This window comes from Cicer arietinum, chromosome 3 (genome assembly GCF_000331145.2).
Source record: "Cicer arietinum cultivar CDC Frontier isolate Library 1 chromosome 3, Cicar.CDCFrontier_v2.0, whole genome shotgun sequence".
Taxonomy (NCBI): Eukaryota; Viridiplantae; Streptophyta; class Magnoliopsida; order Fabales; family Fabaceae; genus Cicer; species Cicer arietinum.
Genome location: NC_021162.2, coordinates 58,354,509 through 58,373,392, shown reverse-complemented (window position 1 = coordinate 58,373,392; position 18,884 = coordinate 58,354,509). Strand labels below are relative to the sequence as shown.

At 30.8% G+C, this 18,884-nt stretch overlaps 2 protein-coding genes across 2 annotated transcripts; both read right to left on the bottom strand.

The window, feature by feature from the left end:
* Nucleotides 1–3,281: 3,281 nt before the first annotated feature.
* LOC101508000 (uncharacterized) lies at nucleotides 3,282–6,471 on the bottom strand. Its single transcript, XM_004492451.4, has one exon. The coding sequence runs from the start codon at nucleotides 6,295–6,297 to the stop codon at nucleotides 4,294–4,296; it is 2,004 nt and encodes a 667-aa protein (XP_004492508.1). The 5' UTR covers nucleotides 6,298–6,471; the 3' UTR covers nucleotides 3,282–4,293.
* A 1,256-nt stretch (nucleotides 6,472–7,727) lies between these two features.
* LOC101507675 (dirigent protein 19-like) lies at nucleotides 7,728–8,807 on the bottom strand. Its single transcript, XM_004492450.4, has one exon. It carries the CDS (start codon nucleotides 8,628–8,630, stop codon nucleotides 8,052–8,054), a length of 579 nt encoding a protein of 192 aa, XP_004492507.1. The 5' UTR covers nucleotides 8,631–8,807; the 3' UTR covers nucleotides 7,728–8,051.
* Nucleotides 8,808–18,884: the final 10,077 nt, after the last annotated feature.

Genomic DNA, 18,884 nt, shown 5'->3' with positions numbered 1-18,884 from the left:
CACCTCACTTGAAATATGTATCTTTTGGTGAGAAGGATGATGTGTTCTTCATATCATATATACCACCTTGACAATAGTTGAGACGTCAAGCTAATGACTTTAGAGAAGCGCTTATTGGGAGGCAACCCAATTTTATATCCTTTGCACCGTATTTATTTATTGCATTTCACATTTATGTTACTCCATTTAGTTCCAATTTTAGTCTCTAATTGCTAGTTCTCTTAGTTTTGATGTTTGGTATGAGCAATGAATCAAAAAGATGCGTTGAGAAGCGATCGTATGACTCCAAGTGACACAACGCGCTCCCAAGCACGCCCAAGCGCGCCTGAAGCACTTTTTCCAAACACCAGGAGGCATGTTTTATGCTGATCTATTTGCACCTCACCAGTATGCTGGCGACCATAGCAGAACAGGAGCGGATGATCTAAACGAGAATCCTCGAACTACTAAACTGAGAGAAGTTTTCTTTCCTTTTTTGTTGTTGTTGTTGTTTGTCCTATTTGCTTTCCGTTTTCTCGTTTTCTTTGTTTAATGTCAGTGTATGTTGACTTTCTTTTCTTCATGTTTTTTTTCCCTTTCACTAAATGTGTATTATAATGAAACAGTCGTACTGACTTGCACTTAATCTTTAAATTTTTGTTTGTGATTTTGCAAGTTAAATTTCATTTCTTAGATTATGTTATTGCTCAAGTCGACAAGTCTTCATAATGCATGCATTCTTGATTACTAAATGATTGTAGAAGGCTAATATGCCATCAATTTTTAAAAAATACAATTTTAACTTTTCAGAAGCATGTTGACTTTATTTTGATTGTTCATACTCTCTCTTATTATCCTAGCTGTGAGCTTTTAAGCCTAAACACTTAAATTCTTTGTTGTGTGATTATCCAGACATGTGTTATCCCTCTAGAACTTGCACTAATTCTGACTTGCATCACTTGTAATTTATGCATACATTGAGGCAATTTTATTGGTCGTTTGAGCCTTTCTAACTACACTATGAAAATTTTACCATTTGCTAGCCCCTTTGAGCCTTGCCCTTTTATTTCGGTGATTAGCCACATTACAAGAAAAACACCTGACTTTAATTAAATCATCTTACTTGGAGTTAGGTAGAAAAAAATTCTTGTCTTGATAAAATTATAAGTTTGGGGTTGCTCATGGGATAACAACTTTCTAAGTTTTGGGTGGTGATTCTTAGAAAAAGAAAATAAAAAAATAAAAATAAAAAGAAGAAAAATAAAATGAAAGAAGAAAGAAGAATAACAAAAACAAAAACAAAAACAAAATATATATTCTTGGTTCTTCTGTCAATGCCTGAGAATCTCCATAATGAAAAGGTGAAAAAAAAAATGGTAGAATAATATGGAAATGTATGCCTAACTCCAAGTGGTAAAGCCTACTATCCTAAAATGTCATACCCTTACCTAAGCCCCATTACAACCCGAAAGTCCTCCAAAAATGTATGTGTTTACTGCATTGTGATTGCTAACTAGAATTTTTTCAAGCCTATGGTAGTGTGATGCATGTTCTAGGATTTGAGTGATAAATTCATAAACCTTTCTAAACACTTTAGAGAAAATTAAATATGAGACAAACGGAATTTTAACGTGGAAAACTTCCCTCAAATTGAGAGAATAAAAACCACGGGACTTAGTCCAGTAAACCTTCCACTATAATAATTAATGGGTACACCAAAGTCTCCTAATAACAATAGGGAATATCAATCAACAATAACAATCTTATAACAACCTTCCACTAAAGTGGACATGCCAAAGTAATTCAGGTAGAAATAACATACTAAATTTGTAGATCAAACGGAGCAAGTTTGCTACACACATGTTACCACCACCGGAACCAAACCCTTATTTTTCTTCTCTGGCAGCCGTTCTCTTTCGTTCTACCAATTCTTAGGATTTCTAAATCCCTTTTATTTCCTTCACGTGGGCCTAGCCCAATAATACCTTTTTTTTAATAATAATAATAATACTAATAAAACTAGTGGGTTCCACTTAGGGAGTGAACTCACTCAACAATATGAAATAAAGAATTTTAGCAATATTACCTCCTCCAATATTAACTTGGAACTTGATTGCACACTTTTACTTTCGTATATTTGCATAATAACTGAGAAAAATGAATGAAAATAGAAACTAAACAAATGTTTTAAGTAATTCAATGAAAATAGAAACTAAACAAATGTTCTAAGTAATTGAATGAAAAAGAAAAAATTGATTACATTTTGAAAATTATAAAAGTTCATAACACATAACATGGATGACAAAGAAAAATAACAATTATTATTGTCCATAAGTTTTTTTTTTTAACATCAATCAAAGTTTATTATTAATAATTATATAAAAAACAATTAACATCAAACTCAAACATCATGATTGAGAAAAAAGGACAAATATGAACAAAGAAAACAATCATAAATCATTTTAATCAAAATTTATTTTTTTCAACCTTTCAATATAAGCACAATCAGAAAACAATCATAAGTTTTATTATCAGAAATTGCAAATATGAAAATAGAAAATCAATTCAACATCAATAATCATAAAATCAACCCAACATCAACAACAGAAAACAATCATAAAAATCAGAGGAATAATAAATTCAAAGGAAATCAACCAAACATCAACAATTATAAAATCAACGCTTGAAAACAACCATAAAATTAGATGAAATCATAAAATTATTTCGTCAACACAATAAGAAAACTAAAGAAAATTAGGACAAATATAAAAAGAAGGGAAAACGGTACAAGAGCAGTAGTAGAGAGAGAGCGGTAGTGGAGAAGGGGATGAAGAGTAGAGCAGCAATGAAGAGGTAGAGGAGAGCGCGGTAGTGTGGGGGAGAGGGGCGCACGGTGGAGAGAGAGAAACAGTGACCTCTACAAGAGTGGAGAGGGAGAACCTGATTGTGAAAAGAAAAAAAAAAAAAAAAATCTTAACTTTTATCAAATTGGAACATAATTTCTTATCTTTCATGTTTTTCAACTGTTTTCATTTATTTTGTTCAATAGCACTAGTTATCTCTTCTGCATCATATTTAACACTTAAGAATGATCATATGATTCCTGAGGAAAATCTTATACTCGGTAAGACAAAAAGGTAAGGGCAAGGCAAAACCCAGATTTGGTTCAAGAGTTTAAAGGCGAACTAATGAAACTGTGGGAGATTTTGCATGTGCCATTGTTGGAGTGAAAAATTGTTCACAATCAAAAACCGGAAGGAAAATTTTACATGTGCCAATTTTGAACTGAAGAATGTTCACAATAAAAAAATACGAAGGAAAATTTGGTTTTAAAGCTGAATTGAGTGCAATATTCACAATCTAAAAAGCTTTTCAAGCAAGTGATATGACATGAAAATTTGATTGGAGTTACTTCATTTTTAGGAACTCTTACCGACAATAGAAAAATCATCATTGTTACGACAAAAGATTTTATCTTTTATTTTTTCAAGTCCTGATCAGACTATGTATTGTTAAGCTGCCATAATTCAAAGCATCCAGGACATGTTGGATCGAGATTAGACAGTAAAGTTGGCTCATACAAGAAGAGAGGGCAATACTTGTGCAGATTGCTAGGCCAATTATGCGCAATAAAAAAAGATAATTTCAAGACTTCTGAGATTCCTACTCATGGACTAAGCTGCCCCTTTCAAGCTGATACTAGGGGGATGCAATTCATGGAGTTTTGGAAGTTCTAGTTTCTTTTTCCTTTTGATTTCTTTCTACACTATTATGAGTCGTGACAGTTGAATGAATGTAAGATTTCCATCCTCACCATCAAGCTAATATGAAGCAACTAGAGACAGCTTCTGCAGTAGCAATGCCTTCAAACGCAAGAATTTGGCTTCTCGCCGCAGTTTCAATCAGGCACGACAAATTTAGCTAGTTATCACAAACGGATTGCTGGATTGAACTTGGTGTAGAAGATTTCATCTCATGGTTTCACAGTTGGAGAGTGTACAAACTTTTGTTAGACTATTTAGCTAGTTATCACAAACTGATTGCTGGATTGAACTTGGTGTAGAACATTTCATCTCATGGTCTCATAGTCGGAGAGTCTACGAACTTTTATCAGTAAACTAGTCGCTGATACATGCACCACCCGTTCTGTATAAAACACATTGAAATTTTCCTTTCAGCACAGCATCACAGCACTCCCACCAGTAGCTTCATAATCTTCAACAAAATTTATCTCAAACTTACTCTCTTTCAACTCTGTTCCTAATGTCCCATTTTATCATAACATACATTAATAATAATAACCAAGCTTCATTGTTATCTGGTAAAATCCAAAGGTTTACCACTTGAAGTAAAAACAGAATTCCATTTCCTTATATCCTGAATTGCTTTATTATCCATGTCATCACCCTCATAAATTGTTGGATCTTCAGATTTGGAGTGTTTCCTCACTTTGCTTTGTAACTTGTAAAGAATCCTCCATGTCACACAATCAGGGGCCACTCCATTCCTATTCATCTCTCTAAAAATTTGGTAAGCTTCACTTTTCGAACCTAGATTGCAAGCACAGTTGATCAGAATATTATAGCTATATATATTTGGAATGACTCCAGAATCTACCAATTCATACAAGAAATGACAAGCCTCGTTAAATTTGCCAGAGCCACATAGCCCTTTCAGAATGGTTGCATAAACAAAATTATCATGGATCCCTGAAGGCCATATAACACTCTGCCAAAAACTCTTTGCCTCTTCTATTTGATCACATTTGCATAGACCTTCTACTATAACCGTATAAGTGGTACTATCTGGAGTAATGCCTTCGCTCGCCATGTTATTAAAAACCTTGAGTGCATCGTTTGGTTTCTTTAGTTTGTATAGACCTCTGATAAGAGCGTTATATGTTACAACACCAGGCTTCAAACCATTTTGAGGCATCACTCGATTGAACAGATCAAGAGCTTCATAGTCTTTTTCAGCATCCAATAGACCAAAAATCAATGTAGTGAATGTCACAACATCAGGTGCACAAAATTTACCCATCAACATGTCATCCAATACTTTTAAAGCTTCATCAACCCTCCCCATCTTGCAAAACCCATTGATAACTGTGTTGAGCGTAATAACATCAGCTTTACAATGGCTCTCAAGCATAGACACAAGCACATTTAAAAGCTCTGTTGGATTTTTAACAAGACAAAGAGCTCTCAAGTAGATGTTGTAAATCTGAGTCTTGTCAACACCTTCCTTACACAACATGAGTTTCAGAACTTCCCTTGCCTTGTCCACATCCAATACACGACAAAGAGCTTCCACCAATACCTTATAAGTATGCTCACACAGCGAGAATCGAAATTCAGCTCCTTCCTCTAACAACTGATAACCCCTCATACAAGCACCATCCTTGCTAAGTCCATGTATTATATGATTATAGGACACATCACTTGGAACAAACCCTCTCTTCCTCATCAAATAAACAATCCTAGCTGCTCCATGATACCTTCCAACTTTGCAGAATGAATCAATCATCTGGTCATAAACAACCTCCTCAGACAAACTACTTCCAAATGGCATCTCTTCTGCAATCTCAAAAACTTCATTAAAAAACCCTTCTTTACACAAAGAATCAACCAAATTTGCAAAAGCAGCAACCTTCACACCCAATTCAACTTCCACTTTCATTCTCTCCCACAACTTGCACATCAACTCTCTACCACCTTCCAAATCCCTTTCCCGAAGAAATCCACGAATCAAGACACTATAAGTCATCGAATTTGGCTCTAAAGCACATTCAAGCATTTCATCAAACACCTTCATTGCATCCCTTATTCCACCAACTGAACAGTACCCATTAATCAAAGTAGTATAAGAAACAACATTGGGACAATGCCCACGATTCTTCATGTCGAAAAACAACCGGTGAGCATCCAACGGTCGATGAATCAAGCAAAACTGATCCATCAAACGGTTGTAGTTAACCAAAGAGGGAACAAAACCAGGTTTGATTTGGATCAATGATTTAAAAAGAGACCAGGTTTGGAATGGGGTTTTGGAACGGAGTAACCGTGCGAGGAGGAGGTTACATGTTCGGTGGTCGGGGATTGAACCGGAGGAGAGGAAGAGGGAGAAACGTTGGTGAGCTTCGGAGAAACGGTTGGAGTCACAGAGAGTGTGGACGATGGTAGCAATAGTGTGCTGTGAGGGTTGAAATGAGAGAGATGAGAATGGAAGAGAGAGTAGAATGAGGGATTTGGGTTTGTGGGGAATGAGAAAGGTGAAAGCTTTGTTGCACTGACACCAGTTTGTTAAGGTCGTGTGCATGGTCACCAAATGAAGACAAACTCACTTGCATTGCATTGCATTATTACAACATATGATTTCGAAGGTCATCGTTCATTTTTAATGCATGCAAATTCAGGGATCCACGGTGATTTATTAACATCTTTCATGATTTTTTAAATAAATTTTATTATTATTATTATTAGAAATATGTTTGAAAATTGAACGATTTCCTCCATGCAGTTTTGACTTCATGCTGATCTGATCCTATTCATTTTATGGATATTAATCACGTGCTATGCAGTTGTACAGTTAGCACACCGAGAATTGTTTGATTAATATCAAACGATCTAAATATAATGTAATTATTTTTATAAAAAAAATTAAAAATCCAGTGCTTTATTTTTAGAACATCCGACCAAGGTCGAATGATTTTCAATATACTCCATGTACAATTGTGTGCAATTGTGACTACATGAGATGCAAATCCTTCATTTAAGATGCAATCAATAAAAATTACTCCATCTCACATGTGAAATTATTAGTAGTGTTTGTCATTTCATTAAAAAAATAAAATTAGGCCAAAAGCTTATAAATCCATCCAAAAACTATGATACTATGAGCACTTCATAAGAAGTTCCCAATAGATTATTTTGTTTGATATTTCAAAGAAATGCTTTGATTCTTTAATTAATTGATCTAAAACATAATCACAAGAGACAATAGTGTCTCTTAGTCTCTATAGTGTAAATCTCAAGTATGTGAACTATCCTAATCACACACATGTTAACTCTCTAATTAATCTCTCTCATATACATCATCGTAATTGAGTTAGAATCTTTTCTATTTTTCAAAAAAAAAATCTATTACTATAATTTTGAGTGTATATTGACACACATTTTTAAAACATGTGACATAAATTAAGTATTAATCAACTTTGTACACAAAGTTATAGAATTGGAACTCTCAATCTCCATTTCGAAAAAGAAATAAAGAGAATACATATCATAATTCAAGTTTCTCAAATAAATCCGCGAGACATTTACTCACTCGGGCTCCACCTCAAGTACATTTTCGTTAGTGTCATTTTTTGTTATGATATTCTCGTTTTATCCTTTTGAAAAATAGATACCACATTTTATTGAATGTATTTACTAGAAGATTGAATTTGAGATTAGAGAACCTATTTTTAAAACACTCACAAACAACTTCAATCTAAGACCCCTCTTACTAGAGTTGTGATTTATACTTGATATAATGGTAGAAGGGGCCAAACTAGAAGAAGAAGAAGAAAAAAAAAGTAAAAATAAAATTCAAAACTAAGTAGAAGTATTTGTAACGTGGATTGATTAAGTTATTGAACTTCTATTTTCTTTTGTTCATATATGAGCATGCCTAACTAAATATATACATTTATTTTTGCTGATATTATCTTCAATTAATGGATAAAAAAAAAGCAGTGGAGAGAGTAATACAATAAATTATTTTGGCATATATCATTCATATCAACCACAAAATACACCATGTATATATAAAACCATAGACGGGTGGGTGGAGCAGGACAACCACAACTCCATCTCTTCTAAAGCATCCTTTGATGTAACTGAATGCTTATTATGTCCTCAAAAGATAAAAAAAATAAAGTATATAATTACTAGTACCATAGTAATAATCCGCTAAAGAATATAACTAAACATGAGTTAAAAAATACTTATATATTTAGGTTAAATTTTAAAGTGCATTTATCAACTTCTTGTAACCAATTTATGTTTATAATTTAAGCTAGGGAGTATCAATTAATAATGTAACACATAAATATTGTACTCAACTATAGCATCATTTGTCTTGGATGAAAACGAATGAGTTCTAAGTTGAGCATATCCTCTAGCAAATTGAAAAAGACCACTACCACCAACTATAGGCATTTCCCTAACTTTATCAAGAATAGGGTTCCTCCCCAAAATAGTGATGGTGCTACCATTGTACTTCCCTTGAGTAATAGCAAAATTCATAGCCATGAGAAGGTCTACCTCACTAAGTGATGTTGAGGCATAGAATCCTTGTGCTTTTCCAACCAATTTTGAGCTCAATTTAGGTCCTAAGGTCAAAGGGTTCTCAATCATGTTAACAAAACCAAAGGAAGTGGCTGAGTTTTTCAAAGGTGATGGAACAATTGTTATTGATGAAGGGTTGTTTCCACTAACTATGTCATGCCAATAGAACTTTAAATGGCTTAGCTTCTCTTTTTTGTTCTCCAAACTTAATGCTTTGTGGTCTAGTGAACGTACGAAATTGTTATTGTCTTGTTTTGCTTTGATTAGATATGTAAAGGGAGTAGTGGAGAGGAGGAAGAGGATGGAGAATTGGATGAACATGGTGGTTGTTGAAGATGGTGATTCTTGTGTTAAATTGAGGTTTAGAGAGAAGCTTTAAGGATTTTTTTATAAGTATCTTATAAGTACGAAATATATATCCTCGTTTAGTAGTAAATAATTTGCGAAATTTATTCAACACGTAAGATGAATTCTCTAGTTTCACTTAGAGTCGATGATTAAACCTCCTACTAGTTCCTTACCAACCCATTTACATTTTAAGAAACATGGATTGATTTATGATGAAGCAAAGGAAAATATAACGAGTAGTGGGTGTGGAGTAATATTAATGCATTGGTTAGAATATATTTTATGTGACATATGCATTTGCTCTTACTTTTTTAGGTAAAATATCATATTGGACAATGGAACCAACTATCTCTCTCTCAAGTCTTATATAAAGTTAGAAAGGCTTGTATAATTGTTTTCTAGATTTTTATAGGATTAATTAAGGTATATTTTAAGCTTAAAAGATGTTTTCTCCCATTTTCTAAATTTTATTATTCGCTATTAGATAAGATATGCATATTATCAAATAGTGCAGTGGCTAGATTCACACGCAAGTGAAGAGAAATAGAAATTTTTGAATTTAAACTTGAGCTCTTATATATCATTGTCATTACTACTATCAATTATTGGTGTTTTTCCCCATAAAAGTGAGAGTGTTCATATCTAACCCAAAATAAAATACAATAAACCTAATTGAAAATCTAAAACTGAACAAACCAAACATAAATAAAGAAACTAAAAAAAAAATTTAATGAATTGATTTGTTTTCAGTTTTTATGATGCAAATCGAATTGGAAATAATACTATTAATATATGTGTCAATACTAATTTCACACACTTAGTGAGTCTAGAAATACCGAAGAATTATTAACCATGTGGTTTAGAGTTTTAACCCTTAAAATTAACATAATTTACTAATATTTGTCGATCAATAGTTCAAATTTGTGAAAATAACGTAATTTACGGATAGATTTGTAGGATTGTATTTACCCTTTTATATATGCAATTGGTTCTTTTAAACAGTTGTGTTTTTACCTATTTAGAAAGCATTGAATATTAGAGCCTACTTTTCTTTAAATCTTTGGAATATTTGACGTGCTTGAATTAAAAAGTATTAAAAAATAATTATTTATCTTCTCATCAAATTGTAGAAAGATGCCATAATTTCCTTTTTTATTGGATCAAGGTGATTAATCAATTAAGGAGATGTGGTGGAAGTTAGAAATTGAAATGATTATTTGGATAGATGACAATTCCCTCCCATCAATTTTTATAAATGTAATGTTGATGCAAAGTTTTTTCAACGATTGGGGAAAATCAATTTTAGTATTTATGTATTCGTGATCACCATGACAAGTTTCTGTAACTAAAAATGGTTTGGGTTCCGTTTTTACTTTATTTGGTAAAATTAGTTTATAACTTATAGTTTATCGCTGATAGTTGTTAACCTAATTGAATTGTTTACCGAAATTAGTGATTCACTTAATTTAAAATGAAAAATGATATAAAAGAATATTTTTAATTAAAAATAAATTTTATCAATGCTTGAAATATTTTTAAAGTAGTAATTTAAAATTTACTTTTTTATTAATTTAAATTTATCATTCTGATATATTTTTTATTTATCTATTTTATTTACTTTAATTTAAAATAAATAAATATATTATTTACTTTAAAATATTAATTCTTTTAAAATTTTAATTATTTGTAAATAATTTAAAATTATAATAAGTAAATCATTTAAAATTATTTATTTTAAATTATATAATTTATATATAAATAATATTTATTTAAATTATAATAAATTAATTTTAAACTCCTTGAATTAGCTAATAAAAAACACCATAAACTATGAACTTAAAAATAAAATGACTGTTACCAAAATAGAGATTATAGTTTATAAACTATAAACTTATTTTTTAACCCCGACAAATAGAGCATTTATCTATCTACTCTTGACAGTGAAACTACATGTCTTCTTAAAATTATTAAATGGGTAAGAGAATTGGGTCTCCATAATATCTTCTTTCAGAAATGTAACACCCCAAATTTTATAATAAACTATTTTATTAATTAAATAGGAATTTAGATAATTAATTTGGTGTTAAAATTATTTTATAATATATGTTGATTAGTTTTATGATTAATTTTCCTTATAGGCATGATTTCTATGATGTGCTAGTTATATAAATATTAGATTACATGAGTGAAATAAATAATAAATATTATATTTTACTCTTTGATCTATTTTTTTGTTGTTGAAAATAATAGTATTTTAGTGTAATATATAGTTTAAAGAAAAAGATTTTATGCGATTTTACGTGTATATACGTGTACCCAATTAATGTAATATTTGTGTGTGCGTTTGACTGATATTAAGTATACATGTAGTTATATTTCAATTATTTATAACTACTTTCAATTTTAGTTATTTTTTTTTTTATAAATAATATCTTGAGATAGAATTGATATTGTGTTTGATTTCTTTTATATACCTTTTTATGACATTGTGATTATATATATATATATTTATTATGATTTAGTAATTAATATAGAGTGTTGGTGTAATATTTATTTATTTTATAATTTTAACTATTTTCTAATATGATGGTATTATTATCATGTAAGTATTTTGAGAAATAAGTATAATTGTAGATATTATTTTAAATGTGAGAGTTTTAATTATTAGTAATATGTTTTTTTTTATATTGATTATTTTAATTACTCTAATTTAGCATATATTAATTATGAAATATTAGTAATGTTTTGAAAATTTAATGATGTTTGGAAGAGTATTAAAAAAATGAGATTAAGTAACAATTAATTTTATTTTAGAAAGATAATAATAATAATAGTAAAACATATATTAAATAAGAGACAAATGGGCTTGATCCATTTATGTGAACCCTAATTATGTTAATAAAATAAAAATAAGAAAAGTAAGAAATGAGCTGCAGCAGCCGTAAAACCAAAGAGAAACACAACAACAACCTATAGTTTGACACCGACGATTGATAATTGTTCATGAAAAGTTTCTCCGTTCTCGTCCGAATTTTAGTATGTCGTTTTATTTATTTAAGTAGTCAAATAAACATACTTCCTCAGATTTTTAACCATCCAAATTTCTCTCTAAAATACCCGACTTCTCCGTTTATAAAAATTTCTTAGTTTGAACCGTTCTCCTTCACCGTAAGTCCGATTTGAGTGAAACCAACGCCAAAACGACCGTGGGAAAAATTTATATTTTATCCAATGATTTGTTTTCTGATTTATGGTAAGTTTCCTAGACCGAATTTCGAATTTAGTTTTAAAGTATCTTCTCATAAACTATTTTTAACGTTTACCCATAAACTGTCGAGTTAGATTAATTGATGGAAAAAGAGTCAATGAACAAAGGTTGTTTGCTCGTGGAATCGTATTCGTGTGTGAAAGCGTCGAAATAAGGTAAGGGGTGAGAGAGCGTTTGAATTCATGAGTATAATATATTGTCAGATGAACGGGAAAACCGTATTTCCCAACGATTCATCTAGGGCTCGCTACGTACGGCAGTAGCCCTTTGAGTTATAAATTAATTAATATGCAAAATAGAAATTGTGAGATTAAAATATGGAATAGAAAGTGTTGATTGATTCGTTAAATGTGTGGTATTTAATATTATTGTGATATTTGATTTAATTTCGCTAAATGTTGGGCATTTGATATTATTGTTATATTTGATTTAATTTCGCTAAATGTTGGGCATTTGATATTATTGTGATATTTGATTTAATTTCGTTAAATGTGTGACATTTGATATTATTGTGATATTTGATTTATTATTGTTAAATGTGTGATATTTGATATTATTGTGATATTGGATGTCGAATGAATTTTATGTATATGTTTGATTAGACATGTTTAGGTGATGTGATAATAAAAGGTGGATGCATTTTGATAAGTTTTATGTGATTATGGTGATGTATAATTAACAATAATGATGTTATAAATTTGTGATAAGTCTATGTGATGATGTATGATTGATGAGATTGATGTTATAAGATTGTGATGAGTATATGTGATGACGTGTGATTAATGATAGTGATGTTATAAATTGTGATGAGAATATTGTGATTCTAATTTGTGTTTGAGATGAAGGTCTTAATGGAGTACCATAGGCCAACGAGGGGAGAAAATAAATATTGAGAATTTGTGAAGTGGAGATTATTTTGTCATCATATAGGTATGGCCTGACAAGCCTAGTGATTTCGGGGAAGTACAACTGAATGAACCTGATCGTGGCTGTCTGCTGTCGAGCCTTAAGGCAAGATTGTTAGACCTTGGAGGTATTCGGGTGGGGAATTCCTAGGGGACTTGGAGGTCGCACTCCAAATGTCGGGAGCTACCACGCAACACACGTTTACCTCGACTGTCGCGTATATGTGTTTCGTTGTGATTGATGTGTTTCAAAAGTAATAATAATTACTCTTAGATGATTTGATGCATATTATAATGAGATGATTATCTTATTTGAGTGAATTTGATGTTATAATATGATACTAATTACTTAAATATTTTGATATATCGTAATGTGATTATGATACGGTCTATTATGATTGTTGCGTGTTCTTCTTACTTATATTATACTATTAACATGATTTTGAAACTCACCTCCTCCGTTGTTTGTGTTTGACTGGCTTGGCCCTGCGTTTGGGAAATTGCAGTTGTTACAGGTTAATAAGTCTTGAAGTTCAAGTTTGGGAGGAACCCCGCTCTGATAGGTGATACCGGGAATAAGGGTTGTAATTTGTATTTTACTTATTTATTTTGAAACGAGTTTTGTATGAAAACCATATAAGTACTAGTAGGTTTTTAGAATTAAATCAAGTAATTATACTTAATTCAAGCTTATTGAGATTGCATTATGGAGTAAAGAAGTTAAAGTGTTCCTTTTGATTTTTGAGAAACGTGATATCCTAAATTAAAAATTAAAGTTTTTATTTTCTTAGAAACATATTTTTATTTATCCGCTGCAAATTTTATAGAAATATGATATAAATTATTATATATATTATTTTGGGGTTTAGGGTGTTACAAGAAACGTAATAAGGGGATAGTTAGTTGTGTTCATTATCAGAGTAACTATTAATTGTGTTTTTGAGTTTAGTGCTATTTTGAAATCTTATAAGTTTCTTCTTAGTTCTTTTACAAACTATGATGTTAGTTTCATTAAGCGGTTAGCAAATGGCGTAACTCAATCTTTGGTGAGAGTGACACCATTTACAATTACTAATCAAGATTTTTATTATTAGTCACTATGTGTTTTCCAGTATTTTGAATGAAATACATCAATTTATTATATAAAAAGAATGTGTAACATCCTGATTACATAAGTGACGCCTAGCGAGACCTTAGAAACATCCAGTCTAGTAGCAGCTTGAGTAATCAGAACTGTTGATCACTCGTGCAACTAGAACATTAGCATAAGAGAGGACTCTTTATTTATTTATAATATACCTTAACATTTGAAAAATTACATTGATATCCTTAATTTTGTACATTAAATACTCTAAAATTTTATATTTGTACCTTGTGTCTAGAATAAACAGTCAGTTTCGCGTCACTAGAAATTAGCATTTTTCCTCCGACATTTCCTGCGGATAAATATCTGCAGGTAATACCCAAGGATTTTGCTCCAGCTAACAACTATTTTAGGAAAATTACTGCGGTGTCAAATTCCGCAGGTAATGTGGCAGATAAAGTTTTCTTTTGCTGCGGATTTACATGTGACTATATATCCGCAGGTAGTTTCCTGCGGATTTTCTTGCGACTTTTTATACAAATAAAATAGTTTTTTTTCTCTTGAAGGTTATTAAACTTCTAAGATGTTATTATGACATAAAAATTCGTATTGTGTAATTATGGCTCTAGTGTAGCACTTAATGACATTTTTAATGTAGTCTTAGTTATTGTTTATATATTATTTTTGTTTTTAATTATAAGTACTATTTAAAAAATAATTTTGTCTTTAAATAGAAATTATTTTTAATTTACTAGATATATTTATTTTTATTATCTAAATATATCTCTTATTATTATTATTATTAATATTAAAATTCAAATTAATGTCCATGTTGAAATTATCATTTTAACAATGAAAATCACCTAAATAATGTGTGAACCACAAAAGGAAAAATACTCTTAGTTGTTGAAATTATAGTATGTACTCTAAAAAAAGGCAGTACACTCCATTTTGGCAACGACATTAACTTGAAAACCACCGAGAGCTCTCTTATTCTCCTTTCTCTTCGTCATTTCATCGCAAATAGCCACCACCAAGGCCTCCACTGCTCTCCTTCGTAAGCTTGCTTCTTGAGGCAATTTTGCTTAAAGCCAAATCCTTAGAGGAACTCGAGCGATACGCAGGTATTACCGCCTACAGTTAACAATCATCAACTCAACAAGGTATGGTATCGCAAAATTACATTGTTTTAGGGTTTAGTGATTTGGTTGATTCATTATTCGATTGAGATTATTAGTAATATACTTGTGTTCTGAAATCATTGCTATGGTTTTTCATATGTTCAAAATTAGGGATTTTATGTTATTCTTCAAAATTGTGGATTGGCTTATCATATTTTCATTTTCTCTCCCACAGATTCTTCACGCTTGTGCTTCTCATTTACGTTGATTTGCACTTCTCATTCCTCAAATCTTTCTCAGCTTTTTAAGCCGATTTCAGTTTCAATTTATAGAGGTATTTGATTCTATCACTAATGTTACTTTCTAGTTAGTTTGTGACATTAATCGTGGTACATTTCAATTCGTTTTTCTGGTTCACTTGATTTTGTGTTTGTTTAGAGTCAGTTGGGTTGAAGCTAATTTTAACTTCGCTTAGGGTTTTGAATGTCCAATTTGTTATTGTGTATGTTTAGGAAATGATGTTTCTAACTTGCTCTCACATACTACATTTGATATTGTTGGTCATAGTCACCAACTTAAAGGTTGTTAGTCTTGGTAGTTAGTTTTTGTTGTAGGTGTATTTGGATTTCTCTCTATGATTCAAAACTTAATTAGATATCATTTTAAAATTGATTTGAAGTTTTATTGATTGAAATTCATGTCTTTCTTTCTTCTATTTTCATTTTCAAATCTAGAAACTATAGTAGAAAAGCAAAAAATAGAATGAAAATGAGTTCATATTGTTATAAAATGATTCTGCATTCTGCAATAATTGATAGTTCATATTGATAGGTAAGGTAAGCCATTTTAAGTCCAAATTCTTCTATTATTTTGTCGTACTTTTCTTTTACTATCACACAACCTCTGTTCTTCTCTTTTCACTATTGATTATTGTGCTTTTGTCGCACCATCTCAGTTACAACCACCCAACAGAACACCTGAACCACGACTTCAGTCTATTTTTGGTGTTAATTATGCCTTAGATTGCTTGGTGAGAACAATTGAAGGCAATTTGGAATTCCTCTAATTTCCAAAAAATAATCTGAGATAAATAAAAGAAATCGCAATTCTGGGGATGGTGCATCTCTTCACATTGGCGGATCAATTCCTCATCGGGTGCTTTGAAAAAGAATGGTATTGTTACTTTTCTATTTTATATTTAAATATTAATGAAATTAAAATATAGTTTTTTTTATTTTTACAGAAGGAGGCGAAAGGAGAAGACCCAACATTTAGTGACTTTTATTTTTGTACTCATCGTACTAAAGATAAAAACTGGATTGGTATTCATGCGAATCTGCTTATGTAAGCTCATCATCTTAAGTATTATTTTAAGGTGATAGTCAACCAACCAAAGATATGCCATTTGATATTGATATATGGGTGGATGTAGTTGGGAGAAAGAAAGGGAGAATATTTGGTCTTGGATATATATCCAAAACATTGAATCCAAATCAGCCATGCGTTCTGATTCAGAGGCTAATTTAGAGGTTTATGCTTTGAGAAGTCAAGTTCATGCTTTGAATGAATCGTTGCAAAAACAGGAGCAAGAAAAGTTGTTGATGAAAGAACAGTTGCAACGACAAGAAAAAGAGATGGTCGAGACCAACAAAAGTTTAAACTTTATGATGCATCATTTAAGATTTGTTGGATCTTCTTCTCGTCCAAGCTCATCACCATAACCCAACAATGAAACTGATGAAGATAGTGAGGATGATGAGATTGGTAGTGATCACATTGAGTAGTATTTGTTTTTATTTTGTTAAATTGGTTGGTTGTATCATGTACTTAATTATACTTAGTTTTTTTTTTGGATCATGCCTTAATTAATACTTAGTTATGATTAGCGAACATGATATAAATTTTGTTTAGAATTATCACAATAGTTGGATCATGCTTTAATTAATATTTACTTTTGATTTGAAAACATGATATAAATTTGATTTTGGAGTATTGCAGTAATATTTCAATTAAAGACTAATATTAAATATTAAAAAAATATATTTATAATAATATTTTCATATATTTTTAGTTAAAATTTTAGTACAAATAAAAAATTAGAAAAACTCATTTACGGTGGAAATTTAAGTCTATGGATTCTTTTTTAAAATAATTTTGATACGAAATTACCTACGGATTTTCATGGGAAACGTATCTTGCTGCGAAATTTTATGTGGATATACCTGCAGATTTTCATGCAAAATATATTTGTAGGAATAGTACTGCAGATATTTCTGCATAAAAAGTCGTAAGAAAATGCCTTAAGTTTGCTTAACATCTGCTGCAGATTTTACATACGTTTCCTGCGAATACTAAATCCTCAGGAAATAATTATCTACGAAGGTTTTACGTGGGGATATGGTTCCGCCAAGAAATCCGCAGGTAACGTGTGTTCCTGCGGATTTTTTGCTTAAATCCGCAAGTAAAAAGCAAATTTCTAGTAATAAGTATGTGAAAGCGTCTATAACCTACCAGCCGCCACCTTCCACTATCAAATGTTAAATTCTTGATGTTATAATTTTATTTTATTTTTATTTTAGAGAACTAATTTTTATATTACAATAAAACTTCTAAAAATATTAAGACGACAATTAGGGGTGGGAATAGGCCAGGCCAGGCTTTGAAAGGTCTGAGTCTGGCATACGATGAATTTTTGAGGCTTAAGCATGGCCTACGGCCTATGATAGGCTCTTTTTTCGGCCTGAGCCTGGCCTACGGCCTATCATGGCCTGGCATGTAAGCCTATTTAAAAGCCTTATTCACATTAAAAATAATTTTTCTAACAAAATAATTTTAAAAAAATATGAAAGAACACCCTTTAAACCCTAAAAAATGATTTTTGGTTTCAAAGAATAAATTTTTTATTAAAACAAACGCACCCATTATTATCTCTCAAACAAATGGTCTCAAACAAACTCAGATTATTACCTCTCAAACAAATCCTCTCGTGCAACATCATATTTAGTAATAATATATATATATATATATATATATATAGATAATAGATAAACAATTATCTATAGCTACATGATGCTCTACCCATATCGATTTATATGATTCTCCATATACTAATACTAATGTGTACATGTATATATATATATATATTAAATAAAAAATGATTTTCTAACAAAATAATTTTTAAAAAATATGAAACAAATACCTTTTAAACCCTAAAAAATAGTTTTTGGTTTAAACGAATAAATCTTTTATTGAAACAAACGCACCTATTATTATCTCTCAAACAAACTCATATTCAGTAATAATAAACAATTAGGGTTTCTAAATTTATATACTAATAATATATATAAAGATAACAAATAAATAGTATTGGTTTTTATAAAATATAAAGTAACAAATAAATAATATCGGTTTTTATAAAAAATATGTTGTTTTCATACATGTTTGTTGGAGTGAGTGCAATGGAAATTAGAAGAAGAAAAAATAGAGAATGAAATACATATAAAATATATATAGGCCGGCCTATCAGGCCTAATAGGCTTTTTTACAAGCCTGAGTCTGGCCTATTTACATAAATAGGCTTTAAAAACAGCCTGAGCTTGACATTTTTATTAAACATGCCAGACCAGGCCAGACCATAAATAGGCCAGGCCATAGGCCCCTGTCGGACGGCCTAGCCTATTCCCATCCCTAACGACAATGTTCAGTGAAACGAAAGTAGCATGTTCAGTGAAACGAAAGTGGCAGAAGTTACTGTGTCATTCTGATTGAACGTTAAGGACATTTGTTTTTTAAGTATAAAAATTACATTTATGGAAATAAATAGGTGGAAAATTAATATACATGTGTTGT